The sequence below is a fragment of the Girardinichthys multiradiatus genome, chromosome 14 (genome assembly GCF_021462225.1).
Source record: "Girardinichthys multiradiatus isolate DD_20200921_A chromosome 14, DD_fGirMul_XY1, whole genome shotgun sequence".
In the NCBI taxonomy this organism is placed as follows: domain Eukaryota; kingdom Metazoa; phylum Chordata; class Actinopteri; order Cyprinodontiformes; family Goodeidae; genus Girardinichthys; species Girardinichthys multiradiatus.
In genome coordinates, this window is record NC_061807.1 from 10,142,826 (window position 1) to 10,163,116 (window position 20,291).

General features: G+C 38.3%; 2 protein-coding genes and 1 long non-coding RNA gene across 4 annotated transcripts in view; 1 reads left to right on the plus strand and 2 right to left on the minus strand.

Annotated features, from left to right (window-relative positions):
- The window catches only part of LOC124880824 (gastrula zinc finger protein XlCGF57.1-like), a 219,484-nt gene that overhangs the window by 45,853 nt on the left and 153,340 nt on the right, over window positions 1-20,291 (minus strand). The gene's annotated exons all lie outside the window — the stretch shown is intronic.
- LOC124880831 lies at window positions 1,536-12,085 on the minus strand. The gene is made up of 3 exons (XR_007041468.1): window positions 12,057-12,085; window positions 11,719-11,938; window positions 1,536-1,794 (listed from the first exon to the last, which is right to left on the minus strand). It is a non-coding gene; the product is annotated as an uncharacterized LOC124880831 (long non-coding RNA).
- Window positions 13,060-16,339, plus strand: LOC124880828 (ladderlectin-like). Of its 2 annotated transcripts, none has more exons than XM_047386189.1 (6): window positions 13,060-13,122; window positions 13,206-13,291; window positions 13,562-13,612; window positions 15,435-15,544; window positions 15,633-15,767; window positions 15,988-16,339. In XM_047386189.1, exons 2-6 carry the CDS (start codon window positions 13,231-13,233, stop codon window positions 16,198-16,200), a joined length of 570 nt encoding a protein of 189 aa, XP_047242145.1. In that variant the 5' UTR covers window positions 13,060-13,122; window positions 13,206-13,230; the 3' UTR covers window positions 16,201-16,339. The 2 variants fall into 2 exon arrangements, with proteins under 2 accessions (XP_047242145.1, XP_047242146.1); XM_047386190.1 differs by having other exon boundaries at window positions 13,061-13,122; window positions 15,438-15,544.

Below are 20,291 nucleotides of genomic sequence, written 5' to 3' on the forward strand. Positions count from 1 at the left end.
AGTGACTTGTCCTGGGTGTATCCATCCTTTCACCCAATGGCCACAAGAGGCAGGTACCATCTTCCCAGCAACCCAGCAAGGATGAGCGGATAGAGAAGACTGACGGCTGGATGGATAAAAGTCCTCATATAAAATCTAGCATTTGAACACAATTGAAAATCCCTTATGCCCAGACTGATTCTTATCTTTCAAACACAATCATTTAATACTGCTAAATGAGTACTGTGGGAGCTTGATCCTGTCTTTAGCGGTCAAAGGACAAAAGGTGGGGTTGGACACATTCTCAGTCTATCACGAGGAGAGAGCCAACAGTCAATCATTTACCATCACATCTAGGGCAATTATGATATTTTGTTGGGTTGGAGTAAGCAGAGAAAAACCTGTGTATGCACAAAAATAAAATTTTTCGATCCATACATAGATATGTTTAAAACAAACATCAGTTTTAACCCCTCTGGGACTTCAAAACTCACAATGTATAAATGGCGGATATACTTGATATAACCAGTTGAGACTAATTCAGTACTCTGTAGTGCTTGACGTAAGCACACTCAAATGAATGAGTGAACATTTTGAACATGTTGTGGGTGTAATTTCTTTTCAACATGTCAATGGTGCTGAACAAACCTCTGCCAAGCCTCACCCACAAGAGAGAGATTTTGTGATTAGGAACTTAGCCCAAAATCAACTGGGCTGTGCGGTGGATCAGAGGGTAGTGCTGTTGCCTTGCAGCAAGAAGGTTCTGGGTTCAATTCTGGGCCAGGGGTCTTTCTGCATGGAGATTGCATGTTCTCCCCGTGCATGCATAGGTTCTCACCGGGTACTCTGGCTTCCTCCCACAGTCCAAAGACATGTCTGTTAAGTTAATTGGTCTCTCTAAATTGTGTGAATGAGTGTGTGCGTGATTGTTTGTGTGATGCCCTGCGATGGACTGGTGACCTGTCCAAGGTGGACCCTGCCTCTCGCCTGCTCACCCTCCACCATATACACCATCCAAGCTGCTCTGCAAGAACTCATCTCGCTCTGCTGAACTCGCCTTCCTCTGGCCAATCAAACAGTAAAAGCAAGACCTGAATCTGTAGTGAAAAGAGAGAACATGAGTGATGTTTGTGTTGTGTCTTTAGACAGTAGTGAGACTGATGACAGTTTATTTTTAAGTGTCTGAGATTTATTTGCTAGCTGGGCTTCCAGATTGTGACCTTTGCCAGTGGGAATGTCATCCTGCCCTGCAGTCTGAAAATCCCTAACAACGGTGACATGCCAACAGTGGAGTGGTCCAAGGAAGGCTTGAAGCCGAACGTGGTCTTCTTGTACCGCAATGGCTTTGAGTCTTTTGAGATGAAAAATCCGGCCTTTGAGTTCCGGACGAGACTCAGACGAGGGGATCTACCAATGTTTGATCATCCAAAGGAACGGAACCAGAGAAGCTAAAGAAATGCAGCTGGTTGTCAGTATGTCAGCCTCAGTTTAATTTTGGTTGTGCTCATCAGTTCCAATCTAATGTTAGTTTTTGATGTTAGTGATGAGAGGGAAAAAACACATAAAGAATATTTAATGTTTCTGTTACAGAAAATCCACAGATTTAGGGAATACAAGTCAGAGAAGAAAATTAATAATCATGTTAATCAGCTTTTAACCATTTCAATTCCATCTCCACAGCTGCACTGTCTGACCCGAGGCTTTCAGTGGATTCTGATAAAAACGGGAGAATGACGGTGGCCTGTGAGGCGACTTGCTGGCTGCCAGACCCACTGATGGCGATTGTGGATGAAAAAGAGAACAACATCACTGACACTGTGGAGATACAAGGAGCACATAACACAGAATGTTACACAGTGAGGCAAACAGCCACAGTGCAGAGTCATAAAAACAGGTAACATAAAAGTTTTGTCCAGATTTCTAGATATTACAACACCAAGTGTATTACTGAACTTCATGATATTCATATGGGAAAAGTGCTACATAAATATGTAAAATCACCCCCAAATAGTACAACTCTGCCACCTGCTGACATCAAATGGTAACAGCAGATGTAAAAGTGTGTGTGTGTGTGTGTGTGGTTGTTTTTGCAACCATGGAGACAGTTATCTGACAACACAGTGCATTGTGGGGGACCACTGCTCCTTGTAGGGACAAACACTTTTGTGGGGTTATGAGTTAGGTTCAGGACTAAGATGTGATTTAAGTTTAGGTTAGGTTTAGGGTAAGAGCCAGCATTAGGCCACATAAATGAACGAAAAATAAATAAATCAATGCAAAGTCCCCGTAAGGATAAAAAAACCTAATAAATAAATAAATGTGTATATATATATATATATATATATATATATATATATATATAAATGGACTGAAGTGATTTGCAATGTAATAGTAAACAGTAGAACAATATATAGTAAAATGTGTTTTAAGATGTGAATTATAAGTTATAGCCCATAATAAATAAGACTAGAAGCAATGAACACAAAATAAAGAAGGTCAAAAATATTTAATTGATTTATTAGTAGACAGTAGACAGATTCAGATTCTTCTCATAGTTGTTTTCCCGATAGTTGTGGTTCACTTGTATGATGTTAGCGGAGATCATTCAGTGATGCTTGAACTAATTTAGGACCCACTCAAAATGCTGTTTAAAAAGTTGTCCAATACATTTTCAGCAGTTATATAAATATTGATCGGACCACACTGATGTTGTCTTCTGCGTCTGGTGGGCGTGTTCCAAATACGGTAAATCAGAGATTTTGTTTGTTAAATTAAATGATTAAATTCCAATAAGAGACCATTACTAGTTGTTGAGGTATTAACAAGCAGAATTAACATTAGAAGTGGAAACTCTGAGTTTTTAAACATAAATATGATCTTTATTTCCTTTGTACTTTAAGAAAAGGTTGCTAAAATATTGTCTCCTATGTTTTTAGATGTTGTTCAAATACCTTAATGTCTTCAGATCTCCTGCTAAAACTGAATATGCATAAAATTCAAAAATGAAAAACATGTTTTAACTTTAAAGTTATTTCTATTAGTCTAATTTATTTATTTTTAGTGTTTGAGATAATTTTGACTAATTCCATTTACAGTAGAGCTTATTCATAATTGTGTATGAAGGGTGTGAGCTTTGTGTGGTTGACACCTTGGCCATCATACCAAGTACTGCTTTTTCTGCAGAGGTATGAAGGTCTGCAGGTTCATGGGACATTCAATTCTCCTCTGCATAATACACATGGACAGAAGATGAATATTTAAAAGTATTAAATAAAAAGAATACTCTCAGTCTGCAAGTTTACCCATTTTTAACATCTTGTCACCAGAATCTTACTAAATGATTTAAGTGATGCAACAAATAGAGGAGAGATACACCAATAATTAGGTGGCAGATTATTATTTTCGGGAAGCTTTGACCTTCCAATATACCAGTTTTAGATTATTCCAGTTTCTGTGTTGGAACTACAAGAAGTAAAAATAAGAACGTCTCTGAAAATATTTCTTGCCTTCTGTGCTGAGCTGTTATCTATTTTATCATTGAGAGCATAGGCGAATTGCAGTGTATTTGGGTCCAATAACAAGGAGTATATCTGAAGCAGTCAGACCTAGAAATCTTGTACCAATCAAGCACGGCAGTGGTAGCATCATGCTGCACTATTGGATCTGGCATTCTGCAGAAAGTGGATGCAAGTCTCAAAAGTCAGCTGGGAATCTCAAAAACAGCAAGAAAATTAGTCTTGCTAATACTCCAAACACATAAATAAACCAGTTTTTATCAGGATAAATGGAGTTTCTGGAATCAACTTCCCATGTTCCTGCATTTTATATTTTATTCTATAAAAGTCTGGTCCATGCCAGGAAGCCAACTAATTTAAATAAGCTCTAACATTTCTGTTAACATATATAATTCTTGTTGAATCTTATTTTAACAACATACACATAAGTGGGACTGGAAACTTTACATGTCTGTTCCTTGATTTAAGCATGTTTCTTTCCAAGAGAATTTCTCTAACACAACTGGATGTTGGTATAAACCTCAAACAGAGGATGAATTTAATTAGATGACTTAAAATGCACATCAAATGTGTAACCAGCACTCCAACAGCCTGGGCCTCTGAGAATAACTATCAGCAAAAGACTGAATGATCCCAGCAGAGAATACATAATGTCTTTACACCGGCCAATGAAATTAGACTCCACCCTTTGGATGACTGTCTACACCTAGATTAAAGCGACTAAAGCTGCATAAATGTGATCAGGGGCATCCGAAACTTAGTTTGTCCTTTGAGTGGATCTGATTGCTGATTGTTCCTGTTTGTTTGTGTCCCCACAGTTGAGAGGAAGCAGCTACCACAAAGGATTTCATTGAACCATGAATTAACAGGTGTCACCTGTGAAAGCACATGCATTCTGAACCCACCAAGTATGGGGGCTCACAATACAGCAAACAGGACCATTGAGACTCTGCAAACTGAAGTGGTTGAACTCACGTTGGAGAACAGTAAGAAAAATAAGACTATCCTGAAACTGAGGGGAAAATCAAGTCCATGGCTGCTGTTACCCAGCACGACCGGCCAAGACTCCACATTTTCAGACCATAACTCTGAGACTGGAAAGTTACAGGGCCCTCTAACTCATCTAAACCCTGTTAACTTTTCCAAAATGATTGGTCTAAAACATGAAGACCAAAACCAAAGCACCTACCTTGGTCCTGGCCATGCGAAAAAAATAACGGTCTGTCAGCACAGCAGTCCAGCTCTGCTTATTTTCTTTACCTTAGCAGCTGCATTCCAAAGGAACGACAAACATGATTTCTGCCCCAAAATAACTCCCAAGACCAACCCTGGTCAGAACAGTTGCTTGGCTCATCGCAGACATTCCTTAGGGCTTCCTCCATCTTCCCAGCCCAAAAACAGTTACATTCCTCTCCCTTAGAGCAGTGAAGAGCTTTCACTTAAAGAGGTGGTGACATCACTGTATAAACTATTTCATGTATTTGATACTGCTGCCTATGTCAATTCTTCAAACAGTTTCATAAAAAACAATGTCACCTTTTTGTCGAGGGTTGTTTTGGCAGGCCAGATTTCCCGGTTGGGTTACGGTAATGATATGTGGCTCTACTTAGTTGACTTCCCTCTGATTGGCTACAACATATGAGGCTATCACATGTTAGCATATGCTAGCATCATGGGCTCTTCAGATAGCTAGCATCATGGGCTCTTCAGGAAGCATATATATATATATTAAAGAGAATTGGCCTGAAGTACTGAACCCTGTGGTACTCCACAATTAACCCTGGAGTTTAAAGATGATTTATAATTTACATGAACAAACTGGAATCTGTCAGACAGATAAGATTTAAACCAGCCTAGTGCTGTTCCTCTGATCCCTACAGCATATTCCAGCCTTTCTAAGAGAATATTATGGTCGACTGTATCAAATGCAGCACTGAGATCTAACAGGACAAGTACAGACACAAGTCCATTATCTGAGGCCATAAGAATATCATTAGTGACTTTCAGTAGAGCTGTTTCAGTGCTATGATGAGCTCTGAAACCTGACTGAAACTCTTCAAACAGGTCATTGTTGTGTAAATGCTCACACATTTGATTAGCAACAATTTTCTCAAGAATTTTAGATAAGAATGGAAGATTGGATATAGGTCTGTAATTTTTCAAGTCATCTCGATCAAGCGAAGGTTTCTTAAGTAAAGGTTTAATTACAGATACCTTAGAAGCCTGTGGTACATATCCATTTACTAAAGATAGATTAATCATATCTAAAATGGGACTGGTAATCAGAGGGAACACTTCCTTAAATAATTTGGTTGGGATTGGGTCTAACATACAAGTTGAAGGTTTAGATTAAGATAATATTTCTGATAACTCAGGAAGCTTCACAGGATCAAAACAGTCCAAACAAAAATCAGGTTCTGCAGTTATTTCCAATGTTGTCTCACTTGCTGAGGATGAAGTAATCATCTTCGGGAGTATGTCAAAGATTTTATTTTTAATATAATCAATTTTATTTAAGAAGAATCCCATAAAGTCATGACTGCTATGAGCTAAGGGAATGGATGGCTCAACAGAGCTATGACTCTGTGTAAGTTTAGCAACTGTACTAAAGAGAAACCTAGGATTATTCTTGTTCTCTTCTCTTAATGATGATAAATAAGCTGTTCTGGCTTGGCGAAGTGTCTTTTTATACAACAGTAGGCTATTCTTCCAGATTAAGTAGGAATCCTCTAGGTGTCTAGAGTGCCATTTTCTGTCCAATTTTCGAACATTGTGCTTTAAAGTATGCAGCATAAGACTACACTTCAGACCAGTGATATCACAATGTAGAAGAGGAGCCCTATGGAGTTGACCTCAGAAAATGCCTTTCAAGTGTTTCAGAATCTGTATGGTGTTACCTCCAACAGATATTGCAGGGCCTCAGTGACAATGTTTAAACAGGGGGATCTTGTCAGAATATCCAAGGTACGTGGAGTGTTTGACAAAAAATACAAACAGAGTTTTACAGATGAAATGTTTACAGTGTATGAGCGGATACCCTGATTTCCCCCTGTATACAAACTCAAAGATTTGAATGGAGAACCTATTGAGGGTTCTTTTTACGCCGAGGAACTTCAAAAAGTAAAAGTATTTAAGGACAAGATGTATCAAGTGGAGAAAATATTAAATCGACGCAACGTTAAGGGTGTCAAACAGGTTTTTGAACGCTGGAAAAATTGGCCTGAGAAATTCAACTGTTGGATGAGGTTTGATGAACTACAAAACGTATAAAATAGGTGTGTGCTAAAACCTTACGATTCATACAGCATCATGGACAGCAAGGTAGAGGATGGCGGTTTTTACGTTTCCCTTCCCTCTAACGCTAGCAAGGAAGTCAGTCAGTCATTTTCTGCCACTTATTCCATAGTGTGTCATGGGGAAGCTGGTGCCTATCTCCAGCAGTCTATGGGCAAGAGGCAGGGTACACCCTGGACAGGTTGCCAGTCCATCACAGGGTAACACACAAACAACCAAGCACACACTCATTCATACACCTAAGGGCAATTTAGAGTGACCAATTAACCTAACAGGCATGTCTTTGGACTGTGGGAGGAAGCTGGAGTACCTGGTGAGAACCCACACATGCACGGGGAGAACATGCAAACTCCATGCAGAAAGACGCCTGGCCGGGAATTGAACAAAGGACATAGAACATTCCTCATTAGTTTGAATTTGTTTCTGTTGCTTTTCTAACATATTCCTCATATAATCAGCTAGGTTAGCTTCTTCATCTAACTCCCACTTATTTTTGAACTGTGGTAATCTGTATGGTCTTCCAAATAACGTTTCATAGGGTGTTAGCCCTGAGATGCTTGTAATGTTTAGTTAGAAATAGTTCTACCCATTTAGAAAATGCATTTATAATGACTAAACAGAACTTTTTCCCTTCACTGTGGTTTAACTCAATAAAAAATCCATATGAATTGTTTGAAAAAGGTGTCTTAGTTTTGAAAATTGTCCCCTTCGTGGTCTTAAATTCCCTTGTGGATAATGTTTTGCTGTGGATTTGTCCAGCTGCAGCCTTTCTTGCTGTCTTATCTGCAAATAGTTTGCAGACCTCAATTAGCGCAATTAACTCTGCAGCCTGTGCAGAATAATGTGAAGGTAATTGTTCTGCTTTTAACACTATCTCTTGTCACCAATGCTTATCCTGTTTGTGTCTTCCCTCTCTCATCTTTTTTAGAGAAATCATTCACATAAACTATTTCATGATCCTGCAAATCACTTCTAGTTTTTTGCTTCTTTTTCTACTAATTCTGCAGTAATAATGCTGAAACTGCATGGGGAACTCTTAAGGTTAAAGGGTGAAACAACACTATTGTAGCACTAACTTCAACTGCCATTTTAGGCAGCAATTACAGCTCTCACACAATATGGTTGCGCACACGCAACTTTATCTAGTTTTGAAGAGAAATAGGCTATTGTTTTCGTTTTATCTCCATCTTGTTGAACCAGACCTGAAGTCATAAAATGTCCCTTGCAATCTACCATCTGAACAAACGGTTTACTATAATCTGGTAATGCTAAAGCAGTACTGGAAACTAGAACCTGTTTTATGTTGGTAAATGCTTCTTCAGCTTCTACACTCCATTTCAGTTCAGACGTCATTTTCAGCTCTTCCTCATACATTAGTTTGTTTAATGGAGTTACTATTTCTGCATAATTTGGCACCCAGTTTCTACAATAATTAGTTAGTCCAAGGAAGGACATCATTTGCTTTTTTGTTACTGGTATTAGAACTTGTAATATTGCAGTCTTTCTTTCTTCTACTATTGTGCGTCCCCCTGCGCTAAGATTATGACCTAAGTATTTAACCTCATTTTTACACAACTGAAGTTTCTTTTTCTGATTTCGTGTCCCTCTTCTGCTAAATGTTTTAATAATGCTATTGTATCATTTTTACAGGTCTCCTCATCAGGAGAGGCTAATAGCACATCATCAACATATAATAAACCCTGACTACCTCCTGGAGGGTCAAACTTGGCCATATTTGCACTCATTACCTCAGAGTATATAGTTGGACTTTCACAGTAGCCTTGAGGTAGTCTGGTATAAGTATATCTTTGTCCCTCAAAAGTAAATGCGAACCAGAACTGACTATCTTTATCTACAGGTACAGAGAAACATGCATTGCTTCTATCAACTACAGTAAATATTCTAGCATCTGGTCTTAGGGAATTTAATAATGTATAAGGATCAGGAACACACGGTGCTCTCTGAACAACTGCATTATTAACTGCCTGTAAGTCTTGTACCAAACACCATCCTGTTGATGGAGCTTGTTTTTTAACTGGAAAAATGGGGGTGTTACATGGTGAGTCCTCGCATTTTATTATCACCCCTGCAGTTATTTAATCCTTTATTACTGGTTTTATTCCTTCACGAGCATCATATTTCAAAGTGTATTGTTTTACTCTGGGCGTGTGTTGGATGGGTGCGAGGACTTGTTATCACTCATGTAAAAACTTTGTGCTGTAATGCACCTGCACTCCGCTTTGTATCATGCTCTGGTATGCAGTCCTCCCTGTGTGTGTGGGATTCCGTTATCTATTTGTACACACACACACACACCAGAGGTCCGTGAGAACCAGCCTCCTTTCAGCCTCACACACACACACACCCTGTCTGAACTGTCTGAGATAGGGTGTCAAAACTTTGTAGTTTGCACTGCAAAGTGGGCTACCCTTGCAAGTAATCTGAACTGTATCGTTCTTGCCTCTGAGTTGACTTGAATAATACCTAACAGCCTGTATTCTGTTTTTGCTCTAATTTGGACAGGTAATGCTCCTTTTACTAAACCCACATCAGTAGGATCTTTTGAACATAACTTATCAGGGACTTCATTCAAAAACTGTTCCTCCTGTTCAGTAAGGAATATTTCTCATTGTTGCTTTGTATGCAAATGTAGCCCTTCTTGCACTATTCTTCCCGTCTGTATAAACATAAGTTACCATAACTTTTGTAGGGGTTACTTTAGTTAATGCTTCTTCATAAGTTTTATCTGGTCATGCATGCTCTTGTATCACAAAAAAAAGTAATTGATTTTCCATTCAACAGTAAGGTAACTTCAGGTTTTATGCTATCTATGGAGAGAAGGTCCTGGAAATTTAGGAGGATATCATGCCTCTGTGTTTTTGGTTTTTTGTTTTCATCGGTGTCTGAGGTACTAGGAACAATTTCACTTATTATCTGTCCTAGTCATGCTGAATCATTATTTTCTCTTCTCAGGACAGTCTCTGATCAGATGTCCTTCTGTCCCACAACACCAGCACCCTGAGGTGTATTGCCTGTAATTTCCTCTGCTCACTCCTCCTCTCTGATACCTGCGGTATTGTCCTCTTACTCTAAATTTTCCTCCTCCTCTATTGTTTTGATAATAAATCTGTTCTTCTTGCTGGAAAAAGGTGTTGACTTTTTTTTTTTTTTATCCTTCATAACTTTTTCTGCATGGAGGGCATGATTTACATAGTCTTCTAGATTTGCTGTGGGGAACCCTATAAAATATCTCCTTACCCAGGTATTAATTGCATCCCTGGAACCAGCATGTAGTGCATTTTTTAACTGCTGTCAATAAGCTCCTTGCTTGTTTTCATCTTCTTGTAGACCACTATGGATTTTAAACACTTTTGTCAGTCTAATCCTATATTCTTCAAAAGGTTCTTTCTCTTTTTGTTTCACTCTTGCTATTTCTGCGTAGTCAGCTCTGCGTCTGTATCTAAGTGTAAGCCTATCAATTAATCCCTTCACTCTGTTTGTTCTGCTGTTAAAAAGAGTCAAATATTTTGTAAGGTTACACAGAGAAAAACCCATGTCATGCCATGAACCTCCGTGACACGCTGTATCAACAGCCTTCAGCGTCTCAAACAGTCATCAGTCATTTTCTACCGCTTATTCCATAGTGGGTCGCGGGGAAGCTGGTGCCTATCTCCAGCAGTCTACGGGCGAGAGGCGGGGTACACCCTGGACAGGTCGCCAGTCCATCACAGGGCAACACACAAACAACCATGCACACACTCATTCATACACCTAAGGGCAATTTAGAGTGACCAATTAACCTAACAGGCATGTCTTTGGATTGTGGGAGGAAGCCGGAGTACCCGGTGAGAACCCACGCATGCACAGGGAGAACATGCAAACTCCATGCAGAAAGACCCCCAGCTGGGAATCAAACCCAAGACCTTCTTGCTGCAAGGCAACAGTGCTACCAACTGCACCACCATGCAGCCAGTGTCTCAAACAATAATAAAAAATAAAAAATAAACACAAATAAAACATACATGAGGTACAGCCATGGTGGGGATGGATTTATTCACCAAAGGGACTCATTTTAGCCCATCTTATCCTGTCAAACCTCATCAGATCTTTGGTACAAAACAAAAACTTTCCACCTACTCTTTTTACTCCCTTTCTTTTGTCCTGCTATTCTACTTTGCAAGTCCATCAAAAATTACTTCTTAGCCCTCTGACCTTTTCTGCTTTCCACAAAACGTCCATTCTTATCTCCTGCATCACATCTCTCTCTTTTTAGTTACTTTTAAGCAACAATCTACATCCTCATAACCTTCTTTGTCAATTTTTCTTAAATCACGTTTACTTTTAATGTACTTTTAATTATTGCATCCTATAGATCACCTAATTTTTTAGAGTTTAAACGACCATCATAATGATATGTGGTTATCCATTTATCTAAATATTTTAATTTTAATATTTTAATTTGATCCTGTGCTTCCATAAATTTCCAATCTTTGCATTATTATTCATTTTTAGTTTATTTTACTCGCCCCTTTTTCCGTTTTTTATTTATTTATTTAAATTTGGTCCAGTATATAAATTCCTATGGTATTCTAAATACTGGATTATTCTGCTCAGTAGGGTGACAGAAAAATCTCCTTTTGTGGTAATTTTCACTTCAACTCTTTCGAGTGGAGAATTCTTGCCTTTGCTTCCACAAAAGTTAGTCACTTTTAATCCCACTGCTTTGGTATGAGGCAAAACCTAGTGGTTTAAATCCTCCATTCATTTCTCACATGCACACATTTAAATTTTCAGTATTACCTCTTAATACTTTAAGCAGGACTCCGGCGCACTGCTGTTACCTGTTAGGGCCTAGGATGTACAGGGTTTTTATTTCACGCAATGACCCCCAGTCATTCGTCACACTTTTTTAAATCTAGATTCAACTCACCACTTTGTCTTCTCCTCTCTCTCAGAGATCCGTCAGCCGTCAGACCCCAGCGGGCGGGCCGAGATCCAGTCCCGGAAAGGGTCTGTGTGTCTCCCTGTTGAAAACAGCCATGCGCACGGTCTGTTCCTGGAGTCTACCGACCCGCTGGAACCATCAGGCGTAGTTGGAATCCGGCTCTCGAAGGACCAAATTAATGTCAGGTTTAAACAACCTAAAAATACTTATCACAAAAAGAAGAGAGAGACAAATAATTAGTTATTTACTCGCTGCGAGGAGAACGGACAGAGAATTTTTTCAGTTACAATCTGTCCACCGCTCTGAAACTCATCTGTCCGCACCTCTCTTTTTATTATCATTCGGGGGTCCCTAGTTACAAAGAACGTTGCTCTCTAAAGGATGGGAAACCACAGCTGCATCGTAAACAGGTCATAAACTCCTTTATCTTTTAACAACACACTTACACAATCTCTCCATCTTAGGATGAGTGTGTTGTTCGTTCAGCACAATCAGCCTTCATCTTTTATGACCTCCTCAACTGGACTGCTTCCTCCTCAGTGAGCTCAGCTCCATTTATGACCTTTGCCTGCAGACAACTCACACATCCTTACTCACACATACATCATGAAAGGTTATAAGATCAAATAGTCAAGTTAAAGAATAGAAGAAAATATAAGATAAATCTATATTAAATTATTCCAACAATAGCAACAGCTGTGCTTTTATTTGGGTAGTGGCGTCACAGGAAGTCCGCAATTATCCCATTCCCTGGCTGTGCCGGAAGAAGGTTAATGCACTTTATTTTGAAAAGTTCCAGAAGAGTTTGTACTGGAGTTTAATGTTGAAATCCATGGCTGTGGGTCCCAACAAACCCCAAACAATTATATATATATATATATATATGTATACACAAAACAAAACCCACATTTTTTTATTTTCTTTGTCAGTATGGAGTTTGCTCGGAGAAGATGAGGTGTAAATGTGGTTAGCGCCATTTTTCAACAGAAAAACATTATGTATGTTCAATAATAAAAACCAAACATAAAGAACATCAACCAAACAAAAACATGGACAGCTTCACTCCATACCATGGGCCATTCTTTCAGCCAGTTAGTACCAGTTATATTTTGCTTTTCACCATTACACAACTCCTTTGCCAAAGTCATTCTTGCTGCAGTTCTCACCACCATGACAAGGGCAAAAGATAAGGCATTATTTTTGGTTGGTGGTAAATGATGGTGCATATTTCGATCCAAATACCTTTTCTTTTTTTCTATGTTATTTTCTGTGTTAGTTCCTCATTTTGCGAAAGATTGTTAGATTAGAAACTGTATTTATATCCTATGACCCCATTGTGAAGGCTAAAGGTGCTGGCTGGCACAGAACAAGGAGATCTTTCTGCATCAGGTTTGCTACCAACATTATTCTCATTATCCTTCCTGCTTCCACTGAGTGTGATTATTGCTAATATATCGCTTTTCTTGCCTTAGGGTGTAAATCTGTATCATCTCCACCATGAAGATATTGACTCTGCCGTCTCTACTTGTTGCCTTGATGGCTCTGAGCCGAGCTGCTGGTGAGTTTCTTCATACATGATTCGGACTGAAATATATATTTTTTCAATCAGCATCAGAAAGAGCTGATGATGCAGTCAGCAAATTCTGATACCGAGAAAGAAGGAAACTATTCCTGAGGTCATAAATGTGTTTTAAAAGGTTTCTTGTTCTTCTGACATTGAATCTAATGACATTCTCTAAAGAAGTCAAGGAATGAATTCATAATGATAGAGTTTACTCACTATCCCCAGTGTTACATATTGTGTTAATTATAATGATCAAATCTGAAGGTTTTCCATTTGCTGAGGATCACAGTGAGACCAAGGAAACCCTTCCAGAAGGTGAGCTCCCATTTCCCCAAAGTTCTCATTGTGGGAACATTTTCTAAAAGATGATCCTGCGTGATTAAATACATAATTGTTTTTATTTGTAATGTCTATTGTGCCAGCATTACTAAGAGCTTTGATAAACTATTTCCATTTGAACATTTATGTAGCATGTTTCAGTGTGATGTGTTGATTATATTCAGTGATAAATCGTTCAGAAGGTGAGTTCATGTTTTCTCACATTTGTAATATTGTTCTCCTCAAATGGCCTTCACTCTGATCTTGAATGAGGGATGAATTAGTTTGTCCAGTCCAGGTTTCCTAAATTATTCACTGTGTCTAAACAAAAATTGTACCTTTTTAAAATAGGGTTTTAAAAATGCATTTTCCATTTGAAAACTTTAGAAGGACCAAGAAAAAATAAGAAATATTCTCTAACTCTATGTCTGTGTTGCTGATATTTACTCTGGGTTTAAAAGTAAGAAAAATTGAAAGGTTTCTTAACAGAAGAAAAGTGTATTTTTTCTATTTTTAAGAAGCACTAAAACATGGACATTGAAATGTGTTACTAACAAAATGCCAACTTAGGTTTTCTTAATTAAAATTACTTATTCTAATTTCATAGTAAATGGGAGCACAAACATCCAGAAACGTATTCAAAGCAGACTTGGCCAATGCCATTTATTAAACTGGGCTAGTAAAAAAAAAGCATTTTCACAAAGTGACCTAAATGTTCTCTGTGTTCTCTGTGGTTGTTCATAATACATAAAAGCTTTCCAAATTAGGATTATAGAAAACATTCAAACACAAAGAATTGAGGGCTTTGTGTGCCTTCTTTTAAAATCAGCAAACACATCCTCTTTATAGTTTGCGGATCCCTTTTTTACAAAACTCATACTACATAGTTTAAATGAAATGTTGAGTATTTAGTTTGTTGTTCAGCAGCTAAGAAATAAAAGTATTAATACAATTCAATAATTTTTTTTGTTTTTTCATTTTTAGCAGATGTTTTGTGGCCCACATGTATTTTAGCTGAACAATTTTGGCCACGTAGCAAAAACTTTTGACACTAATGGTCTAAAAGTGTCATAATGTGGGTTTTTGGTGGAACAATATGCAGGGAATAACTCCTGAAGCTCGACGTTTGGGGGTAAGGCGACACTTTATCCATGGCAGGACACAGACAGGGTAGCCAACGCACAAGATCGCACATACACATAACATAAGGAACCAGCAGGGAACAAAGGAAACAAACAGGCTTAAATACATAACAGAACAACAGGGGGAACCAATGACAAAGGTGACCAGACAATCAGTGGAAAACACAGAACAGGTGTAGGATAGGGGTGCAGGGAGACAAACCAATAGACTAGACCAGGTAATTTAACAAAAACACAAACTCAAGAACTCAAAACACAAGCAGGTATGACAAAACATCTATAACATGAAAAACTACTTTCATAAAGATAAAAAAACTAAAATCCATAAAGGATTTTTTTTGTGTTGACATGCATTACAAATAGCATCATTTTTGGTCTTTGATTCAGAAATATGTTTCACAATTTGTTTTTTTTAAATTCAGTGTTATCAAGTAAATGCTATACCATTTCATCACAGTGTAACCTGCTTTATTACTTTTCCTTTTATAATTTCCAACTCTTTTGGAGGAACTTTTGTAGATATTTATTATAATATGCTGACAGCATGTGTTTGTCATTATTTTTTTAATCATTGGTGTTGTTGAGTTTCATGAGAAATTATGTAAATAGAATTAAGGACACACAAACTGACAAACGGATAATGCTATATGTAAAGTGTAAATTATGTTTGTGGTCAGCAGCAACGGACCTGGTCAAGAGACATAAATCGTGTCCTTATGGATGGTCTCAGTTCAAATATCGATGCTACCGCTACTTTTCTACCCCCATAACTTGGGCCAGAGCTGAGGTAAATTTGTCGCTCATTTTGTATAAATTTAGAAAAAGTGCTCTGCTGGTGTTTTGAATCATCAATTCTCCATTTGTCTCCACTGCAGAGAACCTGCTTGTCCATGCAGGCAACCCTTGCCTCGGTGCATAGCTTTGAGGAGTACCACCACATTCAGGGAGTGATAAAGGCAGTTAACTTACACAATAAACAAGTGTGGTTGGGAGGATCGGATGCCCAAGAGGTAAAATTAATCAGTACAAATTGATTGATGTTAATTCATTTTTGGAACACGTATGGAGGTAAATAATGTTTGGATTTCTTTAGTTGTTTCAAGGGTAGGAAACCTTGAAAGAATACTTTAGTACTGATAGTAATACATGAGTAGTTGTTTTATAATTTTGTGAATCAATTTTTTTCAGTTTTTAACACGTGTTTCTGTGTGTTTTTTATGCTGCTGACAGATCTCAATTGTTGGGATGATGTGTGGTGTACTGCTAATCGGCCTTTTGTCTGCGCCAAGAAAATCTGATATTACTCCAGAGTTCAGAAAGAGGCATGAAAAAACAGAAATAGTGGAGCAAGTGTGTTTGTGTTTGTCTGCATGTCTGTCATCTGCCGAATCACCCAAGGCTTCTTCTGCTTTTAACACAATTTCTCTCTTTAATCCAATTTAAGAAATGAAGAGACAAATAACATTTAGCTGTTTTCTAACTTTAAACAGAACTTATTCATTGAGCTAAAACAATAATCAATAGAGTGGTTTTCTGCTATTCTTTGGCTTTGCATAAATAAAACTGTAAATCACTGAAACTAGATGGAGAGTGAGTGTTTCATTTTATTTTTTAAAATCAGTATGCTTGAGTTGAATTCAACAGAGAATCTGGGCAGAGAGCTGAAGTTTAGGGTGATGGTAATGTAACCACTGTTACTCCAGTCCTTTGATTACAGGCAAAGAGATTCCTTTTACTGAGATACAATAACTCCGTATAGACACTCACCGGCCACTTTATTAGGTACACCTGTCCAACTGTTCTTAAACGCAAATTTCTATCAGCCAATCTCATGGCAGCAACTCAATGCATTTAGGCATGTAGACATGGTCAAGATGATCTGCTGCAGTTCAAACCGAGCATCAAAATGGGGAAGAAAGTTGATTTAAGTGAATTTGAACGTGGCATGGTTGTTGGTGCCAGATGGGCTGGTCTGAGTATTTCAGAAACTGCTAATCTACTGGGATTTTCACGTACAATCATCCCTAAGGTTAACAGAGGATGGTCCGAAAAAGAGAAAATATCCAGTGAGCAGCAGTTCTGTGGGCGCAAATTCCTTGTTGATGCCAGAGGTCAAAGGAGAATGGCCAGACTGGTTCAAGCTGATAGAAAGGCAACAGTAACTCAAATAACCACTCGTTAAACCAAGGCATGCAGAAGAGCATCTCTGAACACACAACACGTTGAACCTTGAGGTGGATGGGCTACAGCAGCAGAAGACCAAACTGGGGGCCACTCCTGTCAGCTAAGAACAGGAAACTGAGGCTAAAATTCGCACAGGCTCACCAAAATTGGACAATAGAAGATTGGAAAAATGTTACCTGGTCTGATGAGTCTCAATTTCTGCTGTGACATTCAGATGGTAGGGTCAGAATTTAGCATCAACAACATGAAAGCATGGATCCATCCTACCTTGTATCAACAGTTCAGGCTGGTGGTGTAATGGTGTGGGGGATATTTTCTTGGCACTCTTTGGGCCCCTTAGTACCAATTGACCATCGTGTCAACGCCACAGCCTACCTGAGTATTGTTGCTGACCATGCCCATCCCTTTATGACCACAGTGTACCCATCTTCTGATGGTTACTTCTAGCAGGATAACGTGCCATGTCATAAAGCACGAATCATCTGTTGTGGATTTTTCCTATTAAAGTGGGAGAGAAGACAACTCATTAACAAGAGAAAGACCGGACTTTGTCTTTATAAGTTTATTCAAAGGCATACAGTGTTTGAAGACCCTGTCACTGAACAAGTCAGTGAAACAGAGCCCCGAACAAAATTTACAAACAGTATTTATACCAGTCTGTGGATGTTATCTCAACTTAAAAGAGTTTTGAAATATGGCACCCAGACCCTCCCCGGGTCAGAGGTAACAAAGTTATTTATGAGGGGACCCATCTACCATCCCTTGAGATACAACACTTCAGGGACTGTTAACCATAAAACTCTCCTGATAATGAATTTAGAGCCCATCTCCTCTAAGTAACAAAACACAGAGGTCATAGGTGAGAGAGGTAAAGAGAAGGTCAGAGCATTAAAATAATTTTCCACAACACTCCTTTCTTCTGATTACAAGATATCACATAACTAAAGGAAAATTCTACAAAACCATCACCCAAGATTATAATAAAAGTAAAACTAAAAAAAGAATATACAACAAATACATGTGTTATTCCCGTGGTCTTTTCTCTAGGATCTAATTTTCTCAAATTACTAGCAAAACAAAGGCTGAAATAATAAGGATAACAACACTTTAACAGAATAAATCTCCAAATCTCTGAGTTAATGCTGAACATCAGTATTAACTCCCCAAACAGTTTAGAGTTATTACATCATTATAGCATCTTAGGCAATATAAAATCCATCCTCATCCATACCATCTGTTATCTCAAATGCAGAATCACCATAGTCATTACAAACAGAAATGAACTCTACATCCATATCAACTTTCAGCATGGAAACATTAATCAGTCTCATTATCATTCCTTTAACCATTGGAATAATGCAACATGAAAGAAACATCAAAATCAAAAAGAAAAATAAAGAATTGCTCCAATCTTTATTAACCAGGATGTCCAACCACCAATAATAAACCAGGACCAAGGATTTCAAGAGGGACCCATATTTTCTTTCTGTTGAGTTGTCAGCAACTCCTGTAATTTATCATGGATATTTATCATGTTGTTAGACACCAGAAATAAAATTGCAACATTGTTCCCCAATTAAATGACAAACACCAACCCTCTCAATCCAAAACCATTCTATTTTGCAAACTCATAGTTTTTATAGCCAGCTGCTCCATAGTCAGAACAGTGAAACCTCCCTCAGTTAAAGCAGTAAGATTTTCTAACTCAACTGACAACTCATTAATCCTATGGGCGGTGTTAGCAGCACCATAACTAGGAAAAATATTACCCAAAATCCCTTTCCAATATGGAATCCTAGCTCTCTTTTGCTAATAATGGGGTGATTGAATTATAAGTTGTGACTGTAGGTAGTAAGTGAGCTAGATAAAATACTCCAGACCAATTAGCAGGCAGATACAGATATGATCTATTTCCACACATCCAAACCATGTTCTTAGGACATGAGTACCCATCTCTACTAGGAAAAGTAACAAGAAAACCTGGTTAATTTACCTGCCTGGTCATTCAATGTACTTCCATTCGGTAAGGCTGTAAGATTAAGAGTTAACACAAAAGGCTCTGGAGCTGAAGATCCTGAAATGGTATAAGGATCAGTTCTGATAGGACATGACTCAAATTTATGTCTGTTTCTGTTAAAGCACATGAAACAGGTATAATAGTTTTGCAACCCTCTGTCTTTCCAAGGAAATAAGGTGTGTTTTCCTCCTGTGCGATACAAATATCTGTACCTATATCTGGATATTTTATTGATTCCTATTACCCCAAAATCTATAAAGAGTTCCTGTAATAGCACATATTAAATTAGTCTCACTCGAAAATCTACTAACATTCTTGCTTTCCCTTACAGTATAATTCCTCACCCAAGGAGAAATAACCTCCACCAGCTGGTTATGTTGCCTATCTGGAAAGAAAGTAATATCAATAGAAACAGGTACTAAAAATGGTTGATCATTAATAGCACATGAAATCAAACAACAAACATAGCAACTGTCATTTTTTATCTTCCTCACGGTTTGATGCATCAGTTGCCACCAGACATTATCAGCATGATCATGGTATTCAGAAAAGTGATTAATCTCTCTTTGAATCAGCTGAGGAGTATTATTGGCATAATTACTCAGATTAGTCACAAATAGTCTTTGCTGTACCTTTCCCCAAATAAACAAAGGAGAAATAAAAAAACTTGGAATACCAATCATCAGCATCAGAACAGACCATCTTCCTTATAGCTGCATCGTGACCTTGAAGTGGAATGTCCTTTCTTCTGGTACTGAAAGCAAACTATTTTTTTTTCCCAGAGAAAACAAATTATAAACAAAAATCCTGCTGCCTCTCCTGAGTGGCTTCTGCACTTCAAGCTGCCCTGTTACCAGTCTGGTACAGGTGGGTGGTCGTTGGAAGCCCCTCTAGGCATGGGGTTCAGAACCAGGATGCTGCTCACATTTCCAAGGTGTCTGTAACTGATGTTGCTCTATCTGACCACTTTTCTGTTAAATTTGAAAGCATCATCTGCAATGACTCAGTTTGCCAAAGAGACATGATAAGAAAACGCATCTTTAAGGAGGGTGATGCTGAAACCTTTAACCAGATTTAGTCTTCTACTTTCACTTTGCCCTGTAACACTGTAGATGAGCTGGTAGATAACTTTCATTCTAAAATCTCGGACATCATTGATTCAGCTACTTTATTAATGTGAAGATCGTTTCTGGGAAGAAAATGTCTCCGTGGAGAAGTGCTCCACCAGTCAGAAGTGAAAAAAATGAGTGTCGAAAATCTGAACGCAGGTGGCGAAAGACTGGACTCCAGGTTCACTATATTATCTATAAAGAGAGACTATACAGATATAACC